Source organism: Octopus sinensis, linkage group LG22, assembly GCF_006345805.1.
Source record: "Octopus sinensis linkage group LG22, ASM634580v1, whole genome shotgun sequence".
In the NCBI taxonomy this organism is placed as follows: domain Eukaryota; kingdom Metazoa; phylum Mollusca; class Cephalopoda; order Octopoda; family Octopodidae; genus Octopus; species Octopus sinensis.
The window spans coordinates 11,766,258-11,791,257 of record NC_043018.1 but is presented as its reverse complement, the minus strand read 5'-3'; the positions used below and the strand labels follow the sequence as shown (position 1 = coordinate 11,791,257).

At 36.2% G+C, this 25,000-nt stretch overlaps 1 protein-coding gene across 1 annotated transcript in view; it reads left to right on the top strand.

Annotated features, from left to right (window-relative positions):
* Positions 1–25,000, top strand: part of LOC115223186 (sorting nexin-8) — a 59,252-nt gene that overhangs the window by 32,819 nt on the left and 1,433 nt on the right. Inside the window, exons 4-13 of the mRNA XM_029793630.2 lie at positions 1,455–1,648; positions 3,909–4,026; positions 7,091–7,212; positions 9,056–9,136; positions 11,499–11,659; positions 12,443–12,575; positions 13,553–13,621; positions 15,341–15,451; positions 17,631–17,669; positions 19,419–19,568. Of these exons, the coding sequence (XP_029649490.1) occupies positions 1,455–1,648; positions 3,909–4,026; positions 7,091–7,212; positions 9,056–9,136; positions 11,499–11,659; positions 12,443–12,575; positions 13,553–13,621; positions 15,341–15,451; positions 17,631–17,669; positions 19,419–19,568 (1,178 nt within the window). The remainder of the gene's footprint in view (positions 1–1,454; positions 1,649–3,908; positions 4,027–7,090; positions 7,213–9,055; positions 9,137–11,498; positions 11,660–12,442; positions 12,576–13,552; positions 13,622–15,340; positions 15,452–17,630; positions 17,670–19,418; positions 19,569–25,000) is intronic.

The following is a 25,000-nucleotide window of genomic DNA, read 5'->3' as shown; positions in this document are numbered from 1 at the left end:
TACATGTTTTCATGACACCAATACTAGTTGAGTTTGCTTTGTAACTCACAAAACTAAAAAAACTCTTTGGCTGAGGCGGAGAATAAGAGTGGTTGCTTTATGCAAGATGTTGAAAGGTTAATGTATGACGAAACCCTGACCCTAACTCCTACTGTTCCGGGTCAGAACATACCTGGATGTAATGGTAATTAAGGGATAACTCCATCCTCCCCACAAATGCACAACTCCCAAACACAAGCCTTACCACTGCATGCAGCTTAGTACTATTATTGCAGTGAGCTGGCAGAATGGTAAGCATGTTGAATGAAATGCTTAGCAGCATTTTGGCCATCGCTATGTTCTTAGTTCAAATTCAGGATCAATTAAATCAGTACCAGTTATGCACTAGGCAAAATGCTTAGCACTATTTTGTTTGACTTTATTTTCTGAGTTCAAATTCCACTGAGGTTGACCTTGCTTTTCATTCTTTCAGGGTCAATAAGTACCAGTTAAATGCTGGAGTCGATGTAATCGACTGGCACCCCCTCCCCCAAATGTCAGGCCTTGTGCCTTTAGTAGAGAATTATTATTATTAAGAAGCCACAAAAACTTGTAGAGCATCAAAAAAAATGCTTTGTTGTATTTCTTGCTGCTCTTCTTTCTGAATTCAAATCCCTCTGGGATCAACTTTTCCTCTCATCCCTTTGGGATTAGTAAAATAAGAACCAATTAAGTTTCAGGGTCAATTTAATCAAGTAACTCACTTCTTTAAAATTGCTGGCTTTTCTTCTACTACTACTACTACACCTACTACAATCATTATTAAGGTGGTGAGCTGGCAGAATCATTAGCACTCAGTACGAAATAAATAGCAGTATTTTGCCCATGCTACAGTCTGAGTTCAAATTACGCTGAGGTCAGCTTTGCCTTTCATCCTTTCATGGTTAAGTATCAGTGAAATACTGAGGTCAATGAAATCGACTATCCCCCTCCCCCAAATTTCAAGCCTTGTACCTATAGTAGAAAGGATTATTATTATTAAGGTGGCAAGCTGGCAGAATTGTTAGCACACGAGCGAAATGCTTAGTGGCATTTTGTCCGCCTTGATGTTCTGAGTTCAAATTCCACCAAGGTCAACTTTGCCTTTCATTCTTTCGGGGTCGATAAATTAAGTACCAGTTGAACACGGGTTGATATAATCGACTCATCCACTCCCCTAAAATTGCTGCCCTTGTGGCAATATTTGAAATTATTATTAAGGTGGCGCTGGACAAAATGCTTAGCAGTATTTTGCCCATTGCTACATTCTGAGTTCAAATTCCACTATGGTCAACTTTGCCTTTCATCCTTTTGGGGTTGATAAAATAAGTACCAGTCGAGTACTGGGGTTGATGCATTCCCCTCACCCAAATTTCATCCCTTGTGTCTATAGTAGAAATGATTATTATCATTATCTTTTTGATTTTCAATTTCAGAACTACCTAAACCTACACTCGGTGATTTAAGTGATTTGAAAGCTTTCTGCATTCATTTAAGACGAGACATGTCTCCCACAATTCTTAATTATACGTACTCTGAGTTGTACGACCTCGAAAACATTAAAGTGGAACTGGTGCCTGAAAAGAAAGGTTTAATATTAAAACATGTTGAATATGAAATCACAAGCCAGGTAATTATTTTATTTCTCCTTTTTTTTTAATCAGCATCATCAATATCATAACATCCACTTTTCCCTGCTTACAAATCATTGAGACAGATTTTCTAAAGTTGGATGCCTTTCCTGTCGCCGACCCTCACCTGTTGCCAAATGAGGTAGTATTTTCCTATAGCTGGACATGTTTTTACAGAAGATTGGAAATGAATGACACTGTTTATAACATGGTGATATTCATGTACAACTATTTTATATTGTGAAGACAAGGAGACATGAACACACACACACACACACTTCTTTCAGTTTCCATTTTCCAGATTCACTCACCAGGCTCTTTGGTCAGACTGGAGCTGTGGTAATAGGCATTTGCCTAAGGTGCCATGCTGTGGGGTTGAACCTAAAACTATGTAGTTGGAAAGCAAACTTCTTACTTACACAGCAACACTTGTGCCTGTGTATATGTATGAAAGGAATTTTCCATATAATACCTTCACCTTACCTGCTTTAATCTTATGCTTAAAAGTGGACAGATATTTACTTTTTGTCATTTAAAACTGGGCATCTCCTGATTTCAGCTTCACCAAAGATTTTCCCCCTTTAGCTTCATCAACATTTTCAATAATCTTTTTATTCATAGTTTGTTTTTCTCTTCTGCAAACATTGAATTACAACAGACGTTCAAACTGAAGATCAGAGGAGTCGGTTTCAATAGGAGGACTTACAAAGATCACGAGTTGTGTCGCTTTCTCCTCAGAAAATTATATGAAAGTTATATTACTACTTCTCAAATAATACATCCCCTGATTGCAAAAAGGTATTATGTGGGACCAGGGTAGTTGTCCCAACAGTATTGCAAACCTTGCAAATCCAGGCGGCATGGAGGAAAGATACTTCAAGTGGTGTATAGAAACAACACTCTGTGCCTCTGTTTCTTGGTCTCTCTTCACAAATCATCATCATCATCATCATCGTTTAATGTCCACTAACCACTGTCAATAAGGAAGGGACAAACGGCACCAGCAATTTAAGTAAAGAAGATCTTAGATGAGTTGCAGGAAGTAATGAGTAAAGAAGAAAACGATTGCCAACATTAAAAGCTACCAACAGAAGCAACTTCTAGAAATGACTTGGAAAGTATATTCTTTTCTACTCTAGGCACTTTTTGGTGGTGGTGGTGGGGCAGTCAATTAAATCGACCCCAGTATGCAACTGGTGCTTAATTTGTCGGCCTTGGTGAAATTTGAACTCAGAACGTAAAGACAGATGAAATGCCGCTTAGCATTTCGCCCAACATGCTAACATTTCTGCCAGCTCACCACCTTTAGGAAAGTAGATACTTAGTCAATGAAAAAGGATTTGGGGCAATCATAGAAGAGTTGAAACAGCATATCATAGCTGTAGTAGGTAAGCTTTCTGGATATAAGAAAAGAATAGATCAGTATCAACAGAATAGATTATTTTGAGACAGACCAGAAGAGATTTTATAATTAAACAAATAGTGGAGAAGAAAGTACTGAAGATGAGAAACCTAACGCAGAAGAAGATAGAAAGTTCTGGAGTAGTATTTGGGATAATCCAGTCAATCATAATGGAGATGCAGTATGGTTACAGAAAGTGAGAGAAGAAGTAGTGAATGAGAAGTAGCCAAATCTAAGACTAATTAGTGCATTAATGAGTAAAGTGTTAGGAAAAATGCTGAATTGGATGGGCCTGGGACCAGATTTAGTTCAAGGGTACTGGTTAAAGAAATTTAGTAGTCTACATGGGTGGCTGGGGGAACAGCTACAGGATTGCCTTAATTGAGGAATAATACCAGATTTGATGAGCTATAAAAATTTCTGAGCTATAAGATAATGTATGATTAATTGAAAACAATATTAATAAACAAGCCTCACATTTGACAGAGTAATCTGAATGCTAAAAGGTTAAATGGGCGATTAGTACTACAATAAAATAATGAAAGAAATATTTACTGAGTGTGTACTATTAGACAAAGGATACAAAGAAAAATCATAATTGAAAAATTGACACAAATTATCTTATGTTTGTTAAAAGCAATTACATTGTTGGAGAGCCATTTTAGCTATCCTAAAAAACACAAAAAACTGATTCATTTTCATCAAATGTGTCGGTCTTTCTGCTGGTATCAATAAACTAAGCACCAGTGCCACCTTCAGGCAAATTTAAATCCTTTACACTCCACCTCAAAATTTGTGGCCTTAATCAAATATCAATGAAATATATAGTTTTGACTTTTATATTGTTTTACTTTCAGAAATTTCACAGTACAGTTCTACGTCGATACAATGATTTCTTAGTAATCAACGAAATGTTAATGATGCGGTTTCCTTACCGAATGATCCCCAGGTTACCTCCAAAGAAAATGATGGGCGGTGAGTGTCTTGGTTTGTTTTGTTTTTTGTTGTTGGTTTTTTTTTTATTCCTTTGAAATCATGGCTGAATGACGGATGTTAGGGCCCCAGTTTTGTCTGTCAGTCTTCAGCATTCTTAATTTGAATATTGTCATTTTTTCATCTCATGGTTAATGATATTGGTGCTAATCGTGTGCAGAAAAGTCAGATTGACCTTGTACCAATGTTAGATCTCACTATTACTAAGCTGTTGTTGTTTAGCCCTGAGCAGGCAGGCCTAAAATCAAACTCAACTAGAACAGCTGAGACCATGCTGTCTTTTTAGGAACAACTAAGTTTACATTACGTTTGTTCAAATGTAACTGCATTGTTCGAAGGCCATTTTAGCTGTCCTCAAAACACAAAAACTAATTCACTTTTTATTTCTTGTGGAACCCAGAATTTTTATTGCCCCATGGTATACGATGGTAATGCTTGTTTACAGTTAGCAAGTGATGTCTAAACAAGGAGACACACACACACACACACACACATACCAGTTACTGTGTCCCAAATCTAATCAGCAAACTGATCCTGGAATATAACAGAAGGGGCCATACAGTGAGACTGAACCTGAAATCACTTGGTTGGAAAGTGAATTTCTTAACGATACAACCAGGCCTGGAGTTATTTTTATGAATTAACTGCTAAGATATCCTGAGTTTACTATTGTTCTTAAATTCTGACCTGTACACACTGGTACTGGTTGATGTGTTACATAAAGTATTATATCATATTATCAGATTGTGTAGATATATTGCAGTTCTTTCTTTTTTTTTTAAATACGTAATTACATTGTTGTAGCTAATTAATTTCTTGCTTTCTTGCAAACAATTGTGTGAGTAAAATATTCCTGAGAGAGCTTGCAAAGATCAGGGACACTAATCCACTTCCACCCTTAATTAGTTTGTTAAAATAGAAGTAAAAAGTAAAAGTTTTTTTTTCACATTGTCATTTAATGTCCATTTTCTATGCTGGCATGGGTTGGACAGCTTGATAGGAGCTAGCAAAGCTAGGGACCACACCAGGTCCCTTAGTCTGTTTTGGCTTCGTTTCTACAGCTGGAGATCCATTCCTCATGCCAACCACTTCACAGAGCATACTGGGTGCTTTTTACATGGCACCATCACCAGTACTCAACGTTTTCTAGAAATTTATTCTACATATTGACAGACATTACTGAACTCAGATGGATTGTAGATTTGTTGATAGAGGCCAAAAGAGCAATAATTGATATTTGCTTTTGAACAATAATTAATATTTGCTATTAACAAGTTCTGAGTCCACTGATTTGTATCTCAAACTAGATTTTTATCCTTCAGAATTAATTTTAAAAGACAAAAACTACTGATCTCGATAACACTCAGATTTTGTTCCAGTTTCGGCTTGGCCTCTGCTCTAATAATATTGCTCCATGCAGAGAGATGCCCAGAAAACACAATCTCTCAATCCATTCCGCTTGTGGTATTAATCTATTGTCAGTCAAATTCTAATTTTGGTTACAATTCTGTCATCAATTTTTATTCTTTAACTCTTTAGCATTCACCTTAATTCATCAATTGTAATGCTTATTTACCCACATTATTTCAAATTAATTCTGCATTATCTCATAGCTTCGTGATTTTGATGATGTGATTGTCTACGTTTAGAATGACACTGTAGGGTAGGTGTGAGAGGCGGGATCTGGCCTGCTTGAACATAAAATAGATCAAACATTTGAACCAGATATGGCCTGTTTGAATGCTAAAGGGTTAAAGTCTAGACCAAGCCGGCAGCCATCAAAAGCATTGGCTCTAGGGACAAGAATTTTTTTTCTTTTTCAAATATTTGCAAACCAGACTGTTGTCTTGTAACATCATTGAGAGAAAAATCTGAAGGCCACCTGTGGGACATGAACCCACATCTCTTGTAGATATGGCAGATGTTCTACTGCTGGACCAAAGTAATTCTTCAAATTTCTCTATTCATTTTAGAAACTATATTCCTATGAGAGAGAATTAATTGTTGCTGACATCATAGGAGCTTTTTATCAACTTTTGAATTCCACCATTCCAAACAAGAATTGTTTCAAGATTGTTTTGTTTTGTTTTTTTTTCTTGTCAAATAAACACACACACATTACATAATCATTCTTCACTCGTTTATTACTGTTCTTATTTTATCTATGTCCATTGTCTGGAAAACTTTTGTCACACACAGTGAGAAAGGAGAGAGAAACAAAGAGGGAGAATGTGGCGATAAGAAACAGAAAGTAACAACCACAACCGTGCGTAGAGAGGGTCACCTTAAGCTAGTCAATACTTATAAAGCTGAAATGCGAAAAGTTTGTTTCATTTTGGGATTGGAACGGGTTAATGGGCACTAGATGGGGTCAGATTGTCTCCAAAATTTACAGGGACATGTAAAAAGATGCGACAAAGTGAGTGGACTAAGTTAGAAACCCATATCTCAAAAGTTGTGGTTACTAGGGCAACAAAACCCACACTTTGACAAGTGTTTGTCGTTTCTCTCTTTCACATATCACCCTGTCTTCCTCCATCTCTCTCTTTCCTTCCTTCCCTTCACTTTCTCTCTATAACGTTTGACAGCTTCACCATCTCTCTGTCACTCTTTCTCCCACCACCTCACTCACTGTATGTCTGTCTGTATCTATAGAGAGAAAGCGTTGACAGCTGCAAAAAGTTTAAATATTCCCACTAATCTTAATATATTATTGTCATCAACCCCTAGACATTAGTGACGGCAATCAATATCTATAAAGCTGAAATGCGATAAAGTTGTTTGATTTCTTGGTTATTTGTCTCATTTTGGGATGGGAACAGTTTAAGGGGCGGTTTCTCATTTTTACATATTTTTACCTTTTATCTTTTATTGTTTACCGTTTTCATTTTTTCTGAAAGAAATTTACAGCTACATGTAGCCCGTGTTTAGTGCTTTCATTTGCATGGTCAATCGTTGATAAATTCCCAAAATAAGTACTAAATTTAACAAAGAAATCCTTTTTCTCCTTATTTTTAATCGTAAACAATTTTCCATTTCATTCCAGCCAATCGTGAATTCATTGAGCATCGCAGGAAGTCATTACGTCGCTACCTTAACATTATTGGCCGACATCCTCGTATGCATAATGATAAGTTATTTGAATGTTTTCTTACATTTGTTGGTTCGGTAAGTCAAAGTCTGTAATACATTTTTCTCTTCTTTCTCTCCTTTTCACCCTTGTATCCATTTAGACAATTTTCTTTGCTCTATTCTTTGAATAATCAATAATAATAATAATAATAATAATTCTGTGTTGTGGTAGTCATTATTTGCTTCACTTAAAGTGATGAACTGGCAGAACCACAGAGCATCAGAAAAAAATGGTTTGTGACCTTTGTTCTTTACATTCTGTGTTCTACATTCCGTTGTGGCCAGCTTTGCCTTTCATCCTTCCAAGGTTGATAAAATAAAAGTACTAGGGATGATGGCATCCAACTAACTACTTATTCCCAAATTTCAGGCCTTGTGCCTCTATTAGAAACAATTATTTACTGTTTCCTACCAGTCTATATATTTTATATATATATATATATAATCATTATTGTAAAACAATAACTGGTAACTTGGTGAATCAAATTTATAGGGAAAATATTTATTCTAGGTGAATGACTTTATCTGCTTTTTCCCTATTATATCAGCTTGTGATCTAAAAAGTAGATATATTTACTTTGTTCTGTTATCATTTGGAAAGAACCAATATCTTTGATTCATCTGGAAGTCCTTTCTTGTAGATGATTATTATTTCCAATTTCGATGGATGACAGAGTTGGTGAAATGTATAACAAAATACTTGTTGGTATTTGGCTACTTTCCAATTTCAAATCCTGCCCAGGTCTACTTTGCCTCTCATTGTACCTGTCAGAATTTGGGTTCTGTTGGCAACTTTAGTCTTAAAGTTATTGTCGCTTACTCCAGTCCGATGACTGGGAAAAGTGCAAGAACACAGATTGCCATGTCTCAGCAGTTTATAGGTGAAAATTCATCGTCATTGTTGTTGTCCTTGTCACTATTGACACCATTGCTTTGTTATGTTTCCCAATCACAACAGGAGTTTACTAATTAACACAGACTAATATTATTTTAATTATTTTGGCAAGTAGAGGAAACAACTGTGCTCAGGCTTTCACCTTATTTGACCCCATTAGCAAGGCATACACTTCACTGTACTTGCCAAAGTTGTTATGAGAGAATCATTATGTTGTTGTTGTTTGTTTCTTCCTTCTCGAGCCATGCCTGGCTCATAAGGGCCGGTTTCCCGGTTTCCTTGGCATATAGGTTCCCCACCTGGACGGGATGCCGGTCCGTCACAGGTGAGCTGCAAGATGCAGGAGGAAAGAGTGAGAGAAAGTTGTGGCGAAAGAGTCAGCAGAAGTTCACCATTACTTTCTGCCAGAGCTGCGTGAAGCTTTGGTGTTTTTCTCATAAACACACACATCGGCCGGTCTGAGATTCGAACCTGCGGTCCCTCAACCATGAGTCCGCTGCTCTAACCACTAGGCCATGTGCCTCCACTGAATCATTATGTAGATGTACAATAATGTGAGTACACCTAAAGGATGCTCATGGTTGGAGTGCCTTTGATTATAAATCAGCTCAATGAGAGCTGACTTGCTATTAAACAACAAGAATCTACATTGTAATTTCTTGCTACTTTTTAATTGTACACAAACAATTTCATTATTTCTTAGGTTAGGCATTGCTGTGTGGCTGTCCTCTAATTGAGTTAGCCAATAAATAGTGTTTGATAATCTAAGTACAAGCCTCTGAAAGAAACACTGGGGGTCAATTCTGTGATCAGCTACGGCCCTTGGAAGCGGTGCCTCCATCTGAAATGAGTAAAGAAAAGAATACCTGAAGACCACAGTTACAGATGCTTGATTCCACACATCCTGTTTTTCCCTCCATTTGTTCTTTTTAAATTTTAAAATATATGAAAGGATAAAATTAATTTCATTTTCCCCTCTCACAGGATGTTCAGACAAAACTCCGGGAACAGTTTCGTGGAATTCCTGATGAATTCATGACCAGTAATTTGGCTGACAAAGCCAAGGTAGGTATTTAGTGTAAAACATGATGCTTTAAGGTTTTGTACAGGGACCCTTATTCAATTGCCTATTTTGTAAAAGGTTGTAATTGTTGTTGTTGCTAACTGACTGAATCACTGACAAACTGTTCGGTAGAATTTCTTCCAGTTTTACTTTCTGAGTTCAAATTCTGCCATTGTCAACTTTACCTTTCATCCTTCCAAGGTTAATAAAATGACCTATTGTACCAGTTGAGCACTGGCATTGATGTTTTGGAAAGTGGCCTTGGCACATATATCAAAACTACGATTGTGGGCCAAATACCCCTAACAACTGAGCCACGCACCTTCACTCTCTTAACCGAAGAGAAAAGGAGTGAAGCAATAGAGACAGAGGAAGGAAAGCATCAGTCATTTACGAAGACAATTAGACTGAAATATGATGGATCTTTTCTTTTAACAATGAAGAAGAGAGAAAGACATTTAGTAATGAATAGAAGAAAGGTCTTTCATGTGTTAACGTTTTTATTCTGGGAGTTCTAGAATGATCGAGTGTCAGTTCTCTCTTATTTCCCCCACCCATGATACTTATTTGCTTTGTTTGATAGTTCTTCATGTCTTGTAGTTCGGAGGAAAGACCATGTTTTTTTTGTGTTTTTGTTTTTTTTTTGAGGCACATTTAACGTTTTCTCTACAAGCAATAAACAAGCCCTGTTCCCTTTTTTTTTTCTTTTCATACAAAAATTAATGCAAATTTCGAACGGGGTATAGCTGTGAAAAGAGCCCAGAAAAATGGGTAATACCCACTACAAAATGAGTGCCAAAGTTGCCAACAGGTGGCTACACGAAATTCAATACTTTAAAGAGTGTCTTCTATTATACCCTCGGGTTGACCAAAGCCTCTTGAATGAATTTGGGAGACGGAAAACTGAAAGAAGTCCGTCATATGTATATATTTGTGTGTGTGTGTGTGTGTGTGTGTGTTTGCGTCCCCGTAACTTAGCTGTTCAGCAGAAGAGTCTGATAGAATAAGCACTCAGCTTACAGGGAATAAGTCCAGGGGTCGATTTCTTCGACTAAAGGTCAGTGCTCCAGCATGGTCAACATAAAATGACTGAAACAAGTAAAAGAATACCGGAAGAATATTCCATACCGCTAAACCAAGAAGGTTCTTTGAATATGTACTAAATAGTCATTCTGTTTACATTTGCATAACAGATATTTTGGTTGGATTATTTAGTTATCGGTTTTACCACTTCTTTCTATATTCTGTAAGTGTAACAATATAGAAACAGTTCTCATGGCACCAGCTCGCAATTTAAAGATGCTTACATTTTTTATGTTTTCCATGAATTTTTCATGGGTCCAGCTAGTTATTATTATTTTGATTATTATTTTAGAACTAAACTGTTTAAAGATTTTCAATTTTTACAAATCACTATTTAATGCAAAAGCACAAACAAAAATAAGTTGTGATAGTTTCAGGGAAATGAAATTAAGCGATAAGTGCAGTGACAACACTTGCTATTTCTGAACAGAATGGAGTTCACAGTTGTTATTTTGAAAGGCTTGTCTTCTGATATTTGTGAGTCCATCACATAAATATTCAGCCCAATTAAATGTTGGCCTTCCTAAACATGAAATGATACGATAGTTCCAGCCCTAAATGAATTTTAACTTGTACTTTTAAAGATGTTCTTTGGGATAACGTGAAATATTGAACTTCAGATAGAATAAAACAAAATATAGCTATGAATAAAAGGTGCATAGATTATGAATTTTGATTGAAGAGATGGGACCTCGAAACAAAAAGTTGCAGGGGGCCTCTAAAAGTCATGCAATGGCCCTGGGCATGATGGGAGTAAGTGAGAAGGCAGGTGAGAGTATTTGTAGGCTTGGGTGAGTATATATAACTTGTTTGTCCAGAAGTGTAGAAACAGTTATTGACACAGTAGGAGTGACAGAGAGAACGCTGTTGTAGTGGGGTGTGAGGGAGTCCTAACCAATTGGTCAGTTGGCCTTATTTTAGATATCATCTAGAATGTGTAGGTAGTCGAAGTAATAGCAGCACTTCAGATGGATGAGCAGTAGTTTAATGTAGGACTTATATCCAGTGTAGATCTTAAATAAACAGCTTCGTCTTTAGGTAGATGGATGGTTGCCATTAAAAAGTTCCTCTCAGAAATTGTGAAGCTTAGAATTTCTAGCAAGGGCAAATATTTTATCCAGGTGCAGTTTATGCATCAATGTCAGCAGTGACAGAATGCACACAACTACCTCCTTCAGACCAATAGAAAGAAAAGAACATATTGTTCTTTTTTGTGTTTGAATTTATAAATTTCAAATATTCTTGTCGTAACATATAACAATGAAATGCTTCTCTTTTCAGGATCTGGTTCCCAGGGACACCCAAAGTCAGTTAGCAAACAGTAAAGAACACATAAAAGCTTTATATAACAGTGTAACGAAATTAAAAGATATTTCTGAACGACTTGTCAGCCAGTCTACAGCTTACGCTAGTGATATGCTCCAGTTTGGGAAAGAATTAAGGTGAATAACATCTTAATGGAAACTAACCCTTTTCTCCTTTCATTGTCAACTTTGCTGGGACCATCTCTTGGCCATATGTGAACCAGCTTTAACACTTCTACTGCAGAGTACCAGTCTTCTCATCTGAAAGGTACAGCGTACTGAGGTGTCCTTCTGTACTTCATCCCATGTCTCTCTTCCATGTGCTTCATCTACTTTGAGTGAATAGCACTTCTTTATAGAGCTGTCAGCATCCATCCACATCACATGACCAAACCAGCACAGTCTCCTCTCTTACATGCTGCATCTAATTCCCTTTATGCCTAACTTCTCTCTCTCCCAATACACTAAATACTCTGTCAAACATGTACACTTACATTACACATCCAACACAGCATACTAGCCTCATTCCTCTATAACCTTCATGTGTCCTCCACATTCAGAGCCCACATCTCACTCCCATGTAGAATTGCTGTCTGTATATATGCATCATACAACCTTCCTTTCACTGGGAGAGAGAAACCTTTGGTTGCCAACAGAGGTAAAAGCTCCCTGAATTCCCTCCATCCTATTTTTATTCTAGCTGCTGTACTCTCTGTGCTTCCTCCCTCACTACTAATTTAGTCCCCTAGGTAGCAGAAATCATTTAATATATCCAATGAACACTGGGACCCCAAGTGTCCAGTCTTTATGGCTCCTGAACATCTTCCATATCTGAACTCTACTTTCTCTTGTATCTTCCTACTCCACAAATGTTTCTGATTGACCCTTATTCGTCTATTTTTATGATCATTTCCATTCCAGGACAATTGGTACGGACACAACCTGTCTAACAACATGGACCACAGGTACAAGTTCATCGTGGCCAAAGCTGAAATGTGTCTTTAAGAATCTTTCCCTTGAATTTGCTGCTGTTGCTGACAAAAGTACTCAAGAGGTAAGGACCAACCAACAGCAACGGCACCCAGCACCACAACTATGCTTAGTTAGTGAGGGGAGTGTTTATGTAGTTGGTTGACCTGCTAAAATAGCACCTACATCACCTTCAAACCGCATTGTGCTACAGGGATTCCAGTCCTTCTGACTTTGCAGCAAACAGAAGACTAAACCCGTTCCTTATTTCTGCTTTTGTTTCAGTTAATTTTGAAACTAATGAACTTTGTAATTAATTAATCTGGTGTTTTAAACAAGATGAAATCTTGCTGGAAGGTTTTAATCTCGATCATTTTAAAACAGAAAGCTTGTATCATAGAACTGAGGGTCAGTCCCAGGTGGGTTGGTATCATTACTGGTGTACTTCACATGGCAAGTAAAGAACAAAAATATTGTTTAAAGTTAGATTTAGAGAAAATATAGAAAACAATCGCTTCTCACTTTATTAACAAAATTGTAGCAAATTGTTTGAGACACTTCAACATTTGCATAGATTTTCGAAATCTTTCAGTTACATTTTTAAAAATCCAAGACACCCCTTTGGCACACTGTTAGCACATGTAGCCCTAATCGATAAAAGATAGAATGATGAGAACTGACTTGGGGGCTAAACAGCAGCAATAACAAATCAGTAAGGATGCATCTATGTGGTTGCTTAACCTGCTAGAAATAGTTGTCAAATCTCAAATCATTTTATCTTCTTAAATAAAAAAAAACACATTCAATAATGTAGTCTTAGATACATTGTCTAAAAAAATATAGACAGTTTAAGGTGGTGCCCCAGCATGACCGCAGTCTAATGACTGAAACAAGTAAAAGGTAAGTCTGGTCACACGTGTCTTTGATCGTAGGATGATAGGTTTACATAAAGTTGACATGTGGGGTGGGCTAGACAACCAACTTACATTAGTTCAAATAAAAGTGTATCATGAGTGTGTGTGTGTATATATATAAACTGTGTATATTGTCTTTGAATTTTAGGCTGCTGATGAGGAGGAAATGGTTGTGGAACATCTGGCAATATTTCTGGATATTTTAACAGCATACAGAGTAAGTTATTCCACTACCTCTTCTAAACTATACATAGAATACATCTTGTTTATTCATGATCTTTTATCTATATATTTAATAAATATTTTACTCTACACCCATTATTGAGTCCTTTATTAAGTGTACATTTAATGTATTCAAATACAAACCTATAAAACCTAGTGATTTGAACACATCATTCTGAAATAGAAATACATAGGTGCAGGCGTGGCTGTGTGGTAAGAAGCTTTCTTCCCAACCACATGGTTCCAGTTTCAGTTCCACTGCATGACACCTTAGGCAAGTATCTTCTCGAATGGTGACACTGGCATTGGCGATGACTACAATTTCACTTGGCTTGCCATTGCCTCTGAGCAGCCCAACGTTTGAAGGTCGTGCTTCACCACCTCATCCTAATTCTTCCTGGCTCTACCTCTTCCCTGCACCGTTACGGTGTGACGCTTCTACTTCTTCACGTAGCTGGCCTCATCCAGACACATCACATGGCTATCTCAGCGTAGTTATCTCCCTTTCACACTACATCTTCAAAGAATTTGTCATCTTTTACGCTGATAAACTGTTTGAATGCTACAATTACCTCTTCTTTATTTAAGAATGTTTTATTGCATATAGCAAACTCGAAGTGTTTAAATATGTGATAATCAATAGGAGAGATATAAGGAGGATGTGCCAAAATTTCCTAATTCAGGCTTTGCAACTTGTAGACCATATCTTGAGAAGTGTGAGGCATTATCATAGGGTCATCTCTATTCACTAAACTCGGTTGCTTTCTAAAAACTTTTCGTGCATACAATCAATTTCCTGACAATAGGATGTTGCTGTTACAAAAATTAATAATGAATAACCCCCTTTATTGACCATCAACTTTTTAGGGTGCAATGGTGTTTTGGTGACTCTTGTCCTCCTGCTGTTATCAAAGAGTATCCATTTCTCAAAGCACATAATGAGTCGATACAAAAATGGTTCTCTTTCCAACCGAGAAATCAACATGGAACACACTGTAAGGCGTCTGTTTCTTTGAATTTCATCTTTTTGACTTTTCCAATTTTCTTCAAGTGTCAAGAAGCAGTTGCAGGAGATGAATGGAGCTCTGATCCGATTTTTCGGACCATTGTTCTTGGATTTTGTTTAACCAAAGCATTCAATTCATCATGCCAAACAACTGATTTTGGTCTCCCCCTTGATTCAATTTTTAAGGCTTTCATTTCCTGGATGAAATCTTTGGAACCATCTCTGAACAGTTCTAATGTCAACAAAATCATTACCAAAAGCCCGCTTGCCGTTTCATAGAGCTTCGGTGACAGAGTGACCCAACTTGTATTCGTACAAGAAAACCATTTGGTATTGTTCGGTTGTCAACATTGTCTTAAGTGCTGTGGGTAGCAATTTTGAATAATAGTATTGTCTAGAAAGAAAATGAGTTAAGAGTAAACACAAGCATAATACATAGAGACTCATTAAAAATCCATTTATGACTCGTAAGAAACCCATTTCAAATATGACATTTCATGTGAGACAACCTAATACTTTTATTTTTGGATGGGATGTTGTTTTCTTTTCCTTTTGTGCAATTTGTTAAATTTAGCACAAATACCATGTGTGTGTATCTTCATACAAAGGCAATACGTTAGAATTATTGGAGCATTCTGTTTATAAAGAGTTTGACTTGCTTTGATTTTGAAGTCTCTGACTATTGGCATTTATTGGCTTTTGTTTTAGGACTTGTGTGACCGTCATGAGAAAGGTGTACTGCATGACCACCAGAGAGCACTTCAAAAGATGGGACAATATAAAAAGAGAATGATGTCTGCAACTGTAGGCACGACTGAGGTAAACTTTTGTTATTGTGCTCATCTCCGTTAAAATTTTGCCAACAGACAACTCAGAAAGATTTTAGCAAGGTAACTGATGAAGTAGCTACAACTTCTCTTAACCAAATACTTAGAGATATCTTGAAAGGGTAGTTTTGCTCAAGTCAGAGTATTTTTGGTAAGTTGTCAGGTTTTTAAAAATACTGCATTATCAAAGATCATTGACGTTTACACAATATATCATTGCTATTATGCAAAAGTGTTGTAAGTCCAAAACCTTGCCTTTTCAGAAAATGAAAATTAGTTTCACCATTCTGTAGCAAAACCACTGTATTACACTTTGACAACTTTTGATATCTCGGCATCTGAAGCAAGGATAGTTTGACCAAAAGAACCAGCTATTACAAGCAAAAATAAATATTGAAAAAAATGCATTGTGCCAAATGTGGACTTACGACAGTTTAACATAATAACAATGATATACAAAACCTTTAAATACTAGAATATTACCTATCATATAATGGGTTACTTTGGAAGTATAGTTTTGCCATTATGGATAATATGAGAAAATATACCATAATTATCATTTAAGTTTCATTAAATTTCTTGGTGCTTATTCAGAATGTTAACTTTGAAACAAAAAATGTTATTTCCTTAAAATTTTGATTTGTATTACTCCCCCCATCACTACTCTCTCCTCCTCCTCCTGTCTCTGTGATGCTTTTTCTTTCACTCTGTGCGTGTGTGTGTAATGTAGAGATCCAAACAAGGTTCCAATGGTCAGACAACACCATGTTCGCAGCAACTGTGATGGTTCTGGGACTTGTCAGCAATGAGGGAAATGTTACGCTTCTTCACTTTTTCACAGGACTAAAAAATCACTGCTGCTGTCTACACAAAGGTGTTGGAGGAAGTTGTGAGGCCCTGGATAGACAGGGTATGCAATGGAAGACTATGTTTTGCAACAAGACTCTGTGCCATTTCATAAGGCTGAGATAACCCAAGCTCACTACACCTCAATCTACTGGACTGTTATGTATGGGGCATAGTTGAGAGAGAGGTCGATCAATGCATATATATATATATACACATGACAGGCTTTGGTTGGCCCAAGGTGCCATGAGAATTTATTTGTATAACTACTGTAAAACTGTCAGTCTGTTTCTAGATTCCTTGTAATTCTATTTCAACATTGGCAACCCTGAGGATAATATTCTCTGGAAACACACAAAAGCCCTTTTCAGAGTTATTTACTTTGAATTGTTATTGTCTCTGATTAGCCTCTTATTATGTAACATACTTCACGATTTTGATATACATACCTTATTGGTATTTGCTCCTAAGTTCTCTATACTCTGGGAACACATTAAAACCCTTTTCGGAGCTACTTTATTTGAATTCTTACTGCTGGGTAACTAATTTTGTGTTATTACGTAACTGACTTCACAATTCGGGTATTCATAACTCATTGGGAATTCCTAAAAGCAAGATCCTATGTAAGACAGTTCGGTATTCTCTGTAAATGCACAAAAACCGTTTTAAGGGCTACATACTATGTATTGTTATTGGATTAGCAAAACAGTTATGAGAACAGAACCAAGGGATAAGTCCTGCTTTTCCAGGAATATTGGGTATGTCAGCTAGTTATAAATAAAATACTGCCAAAGCATAAATTGTATCATTGTTATTTCATGATAGTCATTGTTCCACCCCCCCCCCCAAATAAACACATGCACTCTATGTTCGTTCTTCAGTCATTTATTTCATCACACGTATCCTTGTGTGTGTGTGTGTGTGTGTGTGTGTGTGTGTGTGTGTGTGTGTGTGCTCCTGCAGAATGGACTAAACAGAGCAGGAGCACACATGAGGATGGGAAGTGTTGCTGAAGGGGTTACAGATGTGTGACAGATTTCCAGACAGTGGACTTCAGTTGAAATAAGAACAGTAATAAACAAGTGAAGAAAGAATATATAGTGTGTGTGTGTGTTTATTAGGGGGGGGGATAACTATCCCAAAATACAACAATATTTGTTTCAACACATGGTTTCACATCAGGAATCTTGCAGCGCAAATTTGTAAACATAAATTGTATTACTTTTAGTTAATTCCTTTCAATTATTACCACATAACATAACTCAAAGAACAAAATTCCATCAACATAAATGGTCGGAATCAATTTGTTTTGTTTTCTTCAACAGAGTGGTCCTGTCGAACAGTTAGAACAAAAGATATTACAAGTAAGTTCAACTCATATATATGTGTGTTTAAGTACACACACACGTATATATATATATTTTTTATACATCACATATATAGCATAGTGTTGGAATAGTGTTTATACAATTGATAAACAACTGAAACCATCATTTTGTTTCATTTATCCACAATTCTCAATTCCACAAATCTATTTCTTACTTCAGTATTCTGCAAGTCCAACAATTCTCTGTCTCAGACTTCCAGTATGTGCCATTGCTGTACATATTAGAATTAGAACTGGCCATATCAATAGTGAATGACCAATGTTTGACATCCTTTCAATGAAACCAGTTCATTCTCAGGCTCCACAGATGCATAGTTCACTGAGGTCGGCAATAGAGTGCTGTTTAATTTAAGTGCTGGCTTTTATTGTGTCTTCGTAAAATCTTCCCATGTTTCTTATGAAGGCAGCAGTGAAAAGATTCCATACTAAGTAGTTCAATCATTAGAATAACTCAATATACGAGATCTGATCAATAAGTATCCGGACTTGACCATGACAGAGAAAGTTGTCATGGCAATACTTGCTCAGAGGCCTATGCAAAGTTGCAGAAAGTGTATGAGTGTTACAGGCGTTTCCAAGATGGCTGAAAATATGTCGATAGTGTCAAACGTTCTGGGAGACCGCAACCAGCAGAACTGAGAAAAACATCACAGATGTTGAATCACCATCCGTGTGTTATCAGAGAATGTGCAGATTAGTTCCAGCTCAGTTCAGTCCATTATCACTGAAGATTTGGGTATGAGACTCGTGCCTGCCACGTTTGTGCCAAAACTGCTTTCAGCTGACCAAAAAGACACTCGGGTTTCAGTGGCACAAGATCTCTTTGTGTCAAGAACGATGAAAATTTTTTTTTAATTTTGCATAGGCCTCTGAGCAGGTATCCCCAAGCTTTTGGTAAAATTTGATGCAGATTCTCTGCTCATCTTTCTCTTTTATGGTCAATGTAACAATCACACACATTCCTTCCGGGCACTGCTGTAAACCACAGAATTGAGCTAGAACATTAAAACTTAGTGCGCATGCACTACAGAGAGTTCAAGGTCAATCTGTGCCAAGTGGCTTCACTCTGCATGCTTTAGCATTGTTATCATGACAACAGTCCGGATACTTATTGATCAGAACATGTAATGGAAGGACAGGATATAAACTTCTATTGGTTGACTCTGTCCTATCAGTGTGTCCCATTATTAGTTTAACCAGTAAAGGTTCCCTGAAAGCCAGTTGAATAACCATGTTCAACTGTTATTTAAGATATTAACTAAATTTCCCACCTCTTTTTAAGAGGTGGGAAATTAAATAAAATATTGGATTATATTGAAGCCCCTGGGAAATTATGAAGCACAAGTTACCTCCAGAAAAGTGTGGAGAAGCCTGAGGACTCAAACCCCACTACCCTCGCAGGTGGGTGGATCTGTCACTCAGGGCTCACTGTCTATTTTAACCCAGCCAGTACAGATGCCACAAGGTAGCTCACCCACAACCCTGGAATGGTATCTTTTTTATGGATCCACTGACCCTGCCAAAAATAAGACAGAACACAAAGTTGACCTTGGTAGGATCAGAACAAACTGCCACAAAGCATCCTATCCAACACTCTTGGCACTGAGCTAGAAATACTCTGCCTATAAAGAATTAAATAGTTGTGGATGACTAATCCGGAGCTAACCAAAACCATTCATCATAATTAGTCCTTTCATATAATGTCTGTCTCTCATTCTTATTCCAGCAAGAAAGTCAGATAGCCAACATGGAAAACCGTAATTACTATTCCCTCCATTGTCTCCAAATGGAGACCCAGCTGGTCCATGCCTACCTTGACATACTAATTGAGATTGTCACCTCTTTAGTTGATGTCCAGAGTGAAGCTCACACTGAGGTTAGTTGTATTAATTTTATTTCTTGTAAATTGACTCAAAGTTAATTCAAATTTAGATTTTAAATTAATACAATTTTTAAATTGCATTAATTTGGAAACAATATCAATGGCAGTCTGTCTTAAAAGATGCAAAATAAAAATGAAATACTCTTTTGTTTAGTAAAATAGTAAAAGTGGAAACGTATGTTGTAGTGAATGCTGGTATGATGCTGTGACAAGGTAAAAATTACAGGATTTTAAGATGACAGTATTCAAAAGATATTGGCATTATATTCTCAGATAAAGCTGGATGGCAGCTTATCATTTCTCTGGAGGAGTAGGCTTCATTAAATTATGGAAATTTTGTCAGCTATACTTTATGCATGTGTAATACAGTCCAAAGAGGTAAGCAAATTACAGTCTTCTCATGTTGTTTCTGGACTAACATCCGTGAATACACCAAAATATAACCATCTTAAATAAGTAAAGTTCATAGCCACTTCAATAGGACTTTACTGTGATTTTTTTTAAACCCCAAGAGGACATCTCCTCTAGCTGGATAACAATGCACAGCAGTGTCTGAGATATTGTGAGCAGAGGAGCATATGCCTACAACCTTCTAGTGACAGGACTAACAGCCCAGCCTGGTTTCGGGCTATTTCTGCCTCTCTTCAGCACTGGGCAATTCTGCCTGAGATGGCTGTAGCTCACAATATATATAATTTCTAGCGACATACAGTCATTGATTTTGCAACAAGCAAAGATGCTAGTTCTAAAATCTCTCTCAGAGATCAAAGCAGGAGTTGTACATGCACATCTGCAATGTTTTCCTCAGTTCTGCTGGTTGCAGGTCTCCTAAACATGTTCGTCAATATAATTTTCTCAGCCACCTTGGAAACGGCTGAACCACTCATACACTTGCATGCAGCTCATTCACTCCTCTCCATCCACTTTGGATAGGCCTCTGAGCAGGTATCGCATGACAACTTTCTCTGTCATGGTCAATGTGACTATCACACCTACACACTTTCTTGAAGCACTGCTGTAAACAGCAGAAGTGAGCTAGAATGTTAAAATTTGTTGCAATGCACAGCAGAGTCAAAGGTCAATGTGTGCAAGCGGCTTCACTCTGTGTGCTTTAGCTTTGTTACTATGGCAAGAATCCGGATACTTATTGATCAGACCCCTCATATAATTATTATATATATATGTATGTATGTATGTAATGTATAGTATTATTATGGTATGATGTATGTATGTATATATATATATGTATGTATATATAGTATGTATGATATAATATGTATGTATGTATATATGTTATGTATATATATGTATGTATATATGTATGTATATATATGTATGTATATATATGTATGTGTATATATATATGTATGTATATGTATGTATGTATATGTATGTCATATATTATATGTATGTATATATATATATGTATTGTATGTATATATATATGTATGTAGTATATGTATGTATGTATGTATGTATGTATATAGTATATGTAGATGTATGTATGTATATATATATGTATGTATATATATGTATGTATGTTATATATATGTGTATGTATCTATATATGTATATGTTATAGATGTATGTATGTATGTATCTATATATGTTATATATATATAGTATGTATGTGTATTATATATGTATATATATATATGTATGTATCTATATATGTATAATATATAGTATGTATATCATATATGTATATATTATATATGTATGTATGTATATATATATATGGTATATATATGTATATATATATATGTATGTATCTAATATGTATATATATTATGTATGTATATATGGTATATATATTATATATATATATGTATGTATGTAATATGTATATATATATTAATATAATGTATGTATGTATATATGTATATATATATATATATATGTATGTATGTATATTGTATATATATATATGTATGTATGTATATATGTATATATATATATGTATGTATGTATAGATGTATATATATATATGATGTATATATATGTATGTATGTATATATATATATATATATATGTATGTATGAAATAATAATATGTATGGGAATAAATCCAAATTACAGGGAAAAAATCAGATTTAGGATATAAATCGCTATATAGTAAAATATTTAAAAAATATTTCGTAACAAAACCACTATTTTGTATAAAACAAATAAGGAAATACTTAATCAATAAATGTGATTAAGTCTTCCGTGTTGTTTTGCAAAATAGTGGTTTTGTATAGATATAATATTTTTATATGTATGTATATATATATATATATATAATGTGTATATATAATATATGTATGGTATATATATATATGTATGTATAATATTATATATGTATGTATATATGATATATATATGTATGTATGTATATATATATATGGTATATGTATGTATATATATATTATATGTAGTATATATATATATGTATATTATGATATATATAATATATGTATATATATTATATAATGTATATATATATATATGTATGTATATATATATATATTATATGTATATATATATAATGTATATATATATATATGTATGTATATATATATATATATATGTATATATATAATATGTATGTATATATATATATGTATGTATATATATATATATGTATGTATATATATATATATGTATATATATAATATATATGTATGTATATGTATATATATATAGTTTAGGCAAAGTTTAGGGAGCTCTTACCCCTGCTGGTAACAAAAGGCCTCTTGCTCAGAGTAAAAGGCAGACTGTATGATGCATGTGTACGAACAGCCATGCTACATGGCAGTAAAACATGGGCCGTGACTGCTGAGGACATGCGTAAGCTCGCGAGAATGATGAAGTAGTATGCTCCGTTGGATGTGTAATGTCAGTGTTCATAGTCGACAGAGTGTAAGTACCTTGAGAGAAAAGTTGGACCTAAGAGGCATCAGATGTTGTGTGCAAGAGAGACGATTGCGCTGGTATGGTCATGTGGTGAGAATGGATGACGATAGGTGTGTGAAAAGTGCCACACCCTGGCAGTTGAGGGGACCTGTGGAAGAGGAGTATAGACCCAGGAAAACCTGGGTCGAGGTGGTGAAGCACGACCTTCGAACTCTAGTCTCACCAAGGGAAATGACCAGAGACCGAGACCTATGGAAGTATGCTGTTGCGTGAGAAGACCCGGCAAGACCAGTGAGAAACATCAAAATCACATCATATATCAGAAAGCAGGGGTTAAGTGACCCATCCGTTCGTGTCTGCTGTCAGCCTCGTCTGGCACCCGTGCCGGTGATACGTAAAAGCACCATTCGCTCGTGGCCGTTTGCCAGCTCTGCATGGCCCCCGTGTCGGTGGCACGTAAAAGCACCATCCGTTCGTGTTCGTTGCCAGCCTCGCCTGGCCCCGTGCCGGTCCATTCGTGGCCGTTTGCCAGCTCTGTCTGACCCCGTGTCGGTGGCACGTAAAAGCACCATGTGTTCGTGTCTGTTGCCAGCCTCGGCTGGCCCCCGTGCCGGTGACACGTAAAAGCACCGTCCGTTGTGGCCGTTTGCCAGCTCTGTCTGGCAACCATGTCGGTGGCACGTAAAAGCACCATCCATTCGCGTCCGTTGCCAGCATCGGCTGGCCCCCGTGCCGGTGACACGTAAAAGCACCGTCCGTTATGGCCGTTTGCCAGCTCTGTCTGGCAACCATGTCGGTGGCACGTAAAAGCACCATCCATTCGCGTCCGTTGCCAGCATCGGCTGGCCCCCGTGCCGGTGACACGTAAAAGCACCGTCCGTTATGGCCGTTTGCCAGCTCTGTCTGGCAACCATGTCGGTGGCACGTAAAAGCACCATCCATTCGCGTCCGTTGCCAGCATCGGCTGGCCCCCGTGCCGGTGACACGTAAAAGCACCGTCCGTTGTGGCCGTTTGCCAGCTCTGTCTGCCAACCGTGTCGGTGGCACGTAAAAGCACCATCCATTCGCGTCCGTTGCCAGTGACATGTAAAAGCACCATCCGTTTGCCAGCTATGTCTGGCCCCGTGTCGGTGGCACGTAAAAGCTCCATCCGTTCGTGTCCGTTGCCAGCATCGCCTGGCCCTGTGTCGGTGACGTGTAAAAGCACCATCCGTTCGTGGCCGTCTGCCACCTGTGCAGGTGGCACGTAAAAAACACCCACTACACTCGTGGAGTGGTTGGCATTAGGAAGGGCATCCAGCCGTGAAACACTGCCAGATCTGACTGGGCCTCACGAAGCCTTCCAGCTTCACAGACCCCAGTTGACCCGTCCAACCCATGCTAGCTTGGAAAGCGGACGCTAAATGGTGATGATGATGATGATATACTTATGTATGTATATATATATGTATGTATATGTATATACATACGTATGTATATATATATACGTACGTATGTATATATATATACGTACGTATGTATATATATATACGTACGTATGTATATATATATACGTACGTATGTATATATATACGTACGTATGTATATACGTACGTACGTATGTATATACGTACGTATGTATATATATAGGTACGTATGTATATATACGTACGTATGTATATATACGTACGTATGTATATAGACGTACGTATGTATATAGACGTACGTATGTATATAGACGTACGTATATATATAGACGTATATATATATACACATACGTATATATATATACACATGTGTATATATACATATGTGTATATATACATGTGTATATATGTATGTATATGTATGTATGTATATGTATGTATGTATGTATATGTATGTATATGTATGTATGTATATGTATGTATATGTATGTATGTATGTATATGATGTATATATGTATGTATATATATATATGTATGTATATATGTATGTATATATATATATGTATGTATATATGTATGTATATATATATATGTATGTATATATGTATGTATATATGTATGTATATATATTATATATGTATATATGTACGTATATATATATGTATATATGTATGTATATATATATGTATGTATGTGTATGTATATATGTATGTATGTGTATGTATATATGTATGTATATATGTATGTATGTGTATGTATATATGTATGTATGTATATATATATGTATGTATGTGTATATATATATGTATGTATATGTATGTATGTATATATGTATGTATATATATATATGTATGTATATTTATATATATATATGTATGTATATGTATATATATTTATATATATATACGTATGTATATGTATATATATTTATATATATATACGTACGTATGTATATATATATACGTACGTATGTATATATATATACGTACGTATGTATATATATATACGTACGTATGTATATATATATATACGTACGTATGTATATACGTACGTACGTATGTATATACGTACTACGTATGTATATACGTACGTATGTATATATATAGGTACGTATGTATATATACGT